Genomic DNA, 3953 nt, shown 5'->3' with positions numbered 1-3953 from the left:
CGCAGTAATAATTACTTTTATTATAAAACATAAAATTATTTTTAATAATCTAGATTAAAAATAATTTTATAATCAACTTTTTCAACTCTTTAAAAATAGGATTCCTCCCCCCTAGTTATATTATTTTTAAACTTTGTGTGTGAGTGTGTTTGTGATACTCCTGATTTATATAAAAATAGGAAAAAGTTTTGTTTAAAATACAATCGAAAAGCCTCTCCTAAGTCGTACCACAGCCATACTGAATGATGTCAGAAGCGACATGTAAATTTTTGTTAGGTACTAATTGTAAATAAAGACACTTTGGATAAAACAAAATGATGAAATCATTTTAAAATATTTATAAAATAAAAGAACTATACTTATTACCCTTAACAGTCAGTAAAAAAATAATGAAAGGCACGTGAAGTGTTTTCAATCAATGCGCATGCGTGGCATATTTTCACTTACACGTGCCTTTTATCTCTTTTTACAATTATTTACTGACTATCAGGGGGGATAAGCATAGTTTTTGTCGATGTTTACAAATGTTTTAAAGCTCATTATTTCATTTTATCCAAATTATCTTTATTTACAAATGGCACGTAATAAAAATTAACATGTCATTTCTCGCTTCTGACTTGTGATTTAACGTAGCTCTGGACCCCTATTCAAAGGTCTTAACATGGAATGACTTATGATTTCCTGAAGCAATTTGGAACAAAAGAACACATGTTGCAGAACTGAGGACACTTGTTGATTTCTGAGAAAAAAGAATAGGCAGACCCTTAAGAAATGCCCTTTGTTACACAAATATATATTTTTTTCATCATTATGTAAAAAATATCAAAAACAGATTGAGAAATTTGTCTGAAAGTCTCAATATATAACTAGGGCTTCTGTAACAGTAACCGCCAACGTACCATAGGAATTAGCCAATCACAGTCTAGAATGGTCAAAAATTTTCTGCTCTGATTGCTTAATTCCTACGGTACGATTATTGTTACGGAATACGGACAGACGCCCATGCCGTATAGAACGGAAATGGTTGCCATATCCTTTTTTTCTTGTCCTTTTGTACGGCATTTGAAGAATTTTGAAGAACTTTCCAAAAGTGTATTAAGAAAAATAGTCTAGTTGAATTAAGTAATAGTAATTCTAGTGGAAAATGGATACAGAAAAAATATTACGGTTGCCACAACTAAATAATGATAATTTTCGCCCATCAATATATTTGGTTGTGATAACCATAAGATGGACATATCTTTACAGCCATATCATGCCAATCTTATGGTTATCACACTCGTACTATAGTTCTTATATCCAAAAAATGTATCGATAGGCGACTTTCGATCGTGGCAAACGTAACCATTTTTTCTGGTTTTCTGGTTAGATCTATTAGAATTCTAGTTGAGATAATTAGAATTTTGATTGATATAATTATTCTGATAAAAATAAGAATGTTAGTAGATTTTATCAGAAATATTGTATCAACTAGAATTCCGGTTATCTCTCAACTAGAATTCTAATAAATTTAACCAGAAAATTCTGATTCGTCCATTTTCAACCAAAAATTTTTTTCAATGTGTTCAAATAATTACCGTTCATAATTATTCCCTTCGGGGAAAATCCCTCCGGAAATCCCACCTTTATGGAAGCCTTAACAAAGAAAAAAAGATGTCCGAGGAAAAAAAATAAATGGCAATCCTAATTACAAAAGAGGACGCTGCGATTGACTAGTATATATCGACAAAAACAATTTTATATATTCGTTAATCTGGTTAATTCTAATTTTTGGATACACAAAAGGAAAATTAAATCAAGAAATTATCAGGCAAAAAATAATCAGATGTAGTTAGTTGGGCGCATTTAAATCTATTGCTAATTATAATCAATTACAAGTTTATTTATTAACTGCGTCTGATTCTCATTTGCCCGACATGTATTTCTTGATTTATTTTTAATTCCAAAAGAAATATTTGTACAAAAGGAAAAAATCGAATTAAGCAGTTCTATGTAATCATCCGCGCGTATTAAAATATATTTGTAATTTAAGTATTCTCTTCTAATTTTTAACATTTTTAAAGATTTGTATAAATTTATTTATATACAGAAGACTCACGTTCTCGTTTGTGGCGTACGATCACGCTGTCGACGATTCTTGAACCAATTGGACACTTGAGTCAGCGTCAGGCCAGTTTTCTTCGCAAGATTCTTCTTCTCGTCCGGCGTAGGATATCGGTTCCTCATATAACACTCTTTCAAAGCGTTCCTCGATCGTTCCTTGAAGCAATACACGGTCTCCTCACCGTCCCAGATCGTCTTTGGTAGTGGATACTTCTTGCGCAGCCGATACTTGTCCACGGCGCCCAATGGTCGACCGCGGATTTTCTCAGCTTCGCGATAATGCGACTTAAACCACATCTGTTGGAGTTCAGGATGTCGACGTGGCGAGAAAGGGTGGCTCTCCAGGATTGAGTAAAGCTCGTGATAGGCTCCGCGGTGAAAGGCAACAGCGGCACGCGCCATTAGCACACTCTCGCCTCCGCGCAACAGTTCTCCAGGCGGTAAGGACCAAAGAAATCTGGTATCAACGTAGTTTTTTTTAAGTAGATTTTACACAAATATAATTTTGTATAATTTTAGAATTTTATAACGCAAGAACAGAATTTGTTAAAAATCTAATGCACATAATTTTTGAATAAATAAATAATAAATTAAAGCACGTTCTCTTTAAATTACCTGGATAATTTCTCAATGTCTTGACTTTGCGACAATGCCTCGCACATGCAAGATATCTGTTCAGGTGTGAAATTACTGCTGCTAAGGGGGAGATTGCTGATATTACTGATGTTAGTGTTTACGCTGGCAGAGTTGCAGGAAATCTCCTGCGAATACTGAGGACTGCCATTCGATGTTGGCGTTAAATTTTGGGGATGATGTGTCAACCCGAGACCGGACATTGACGATGTATTACTGTATTGCGCGGTTGCATTGCGATGCACGACGCCCATTTGACTATTGCAGTCGCTGTTCGGTGATGACAGCTGATCTGAACTATCCGACATCCTTGGCTGGTGACTGCGTGCCTCTCATGAATCCATGCAGGTGTCGGACAGCAAACAAGATTCCGTGCTCATTCGCCGGTCCTAAGCGCGAAACATTTTTGAAGACGCAAACTTCTTTCGTGATTCCTTATTTAAGTTAATTCAAAGATCACGCATCTTGAGTTACAAACCGAATTACGAATTGCTAAATATTATAAAAAATTAATAATTCGTTAGACATAATTTGTCTTAATTATATGCGAAAAATTTACGTGTAATTTTGAGCATAATATATTTGATTAATTTTATTATATACAATAGATATTTCAATAAATGTTTGTTCGTTGCCCATATATTCTTACCTCTGAATTTTCTATCGTGAAATTTTTAGTTTGGGAATTAAAGTCAACGAGGAACTTATTTTCCCGCTTTTGCCATTCGGCAAATTGGAGCACCGTCGTAGTATCAATATATCTTATAGATCGACCGGATGAATAACTGATGACGAAAGTAAGCATCCGTTATTCGCACGTTCGAGTCAACGCGACGGTTGTTTAATCACGCGCGTTTCATTCATGTCGATGCTCGACTCCATTTCCATTCATCAAGACTTACTCAAATGAAGCTGTAACATACTTCAAGCCACTGTTTCAAAAATTGTTCGCAAATTTTAATTACGAAAAAAAAAATTTTTTTTCTAAGTACAACTTTCACTGTACACTTTCACCGATACATTCGATGGTCTGTACACTTTATCGCAGAAGAATAGCTCGAATTCGTAATTATTTTTCAATCATTCTGGTGACTATTATTCAGTTTTTAATATAATTTTTTTTTAATATTTGCACTTAAACAAATATAATTCTATAAATGAAAATCACTTGTTCTTTATGAATAATTTTAAAAATTTCCGTCACATATATGATTATT

At 34.0% G+C, this 3953-nt stretch overlaps 1 protein-coding gene across 1 annotated transcript in view; it reads right to left on the bottom strand.

Moving 5' to 3' along the window:
• The window catches only part of LOC108695153 (homeobox protein six1), a 14988-nt gene extending 11938 nt beyond the window's left edge, over positions 1-3050 (bottom strand). Inside the window, exons 1-2 of the mRNA XM_018204915.1 lie at positions 2719-3050; positions 2099-2560 (exon numbers count right to left, since the gene is read on the bottom strand). Coding sequence (XP_018060404.1) covers positions 2099-2560; positions 2719-3044 — 788 coding nt within the window. The 5' untranslated portion in view covers positions 3045-3050. The remainder of the gene's footprint in view (positions 1-2098; positions 2561-2718) is intronic.
• Between the last annotated feature and the right edge of the window lie 903 nt (positions 3051-3953).

Source organism: Atta colombica, unplaced genomic scaffold (assembly GCF_001594045.1).
Source record: "Atta colombica isolate Treedump-2 unplaced genomic scaffold, Acol1.0 scaffold126, whole genome shotgun sequence".
NCBI classification, from domain to species: domain Eukaryota; kingdom Metazoa; phylum Arthropoda; class Insecta; order Hymenoptera; family Formicidae; genus Atta; species Atta colombica.
Note: the sequence above shows the minus strand (reverse complement) of the source record. Positions and strands in the feature narration are given on the sequence as shown.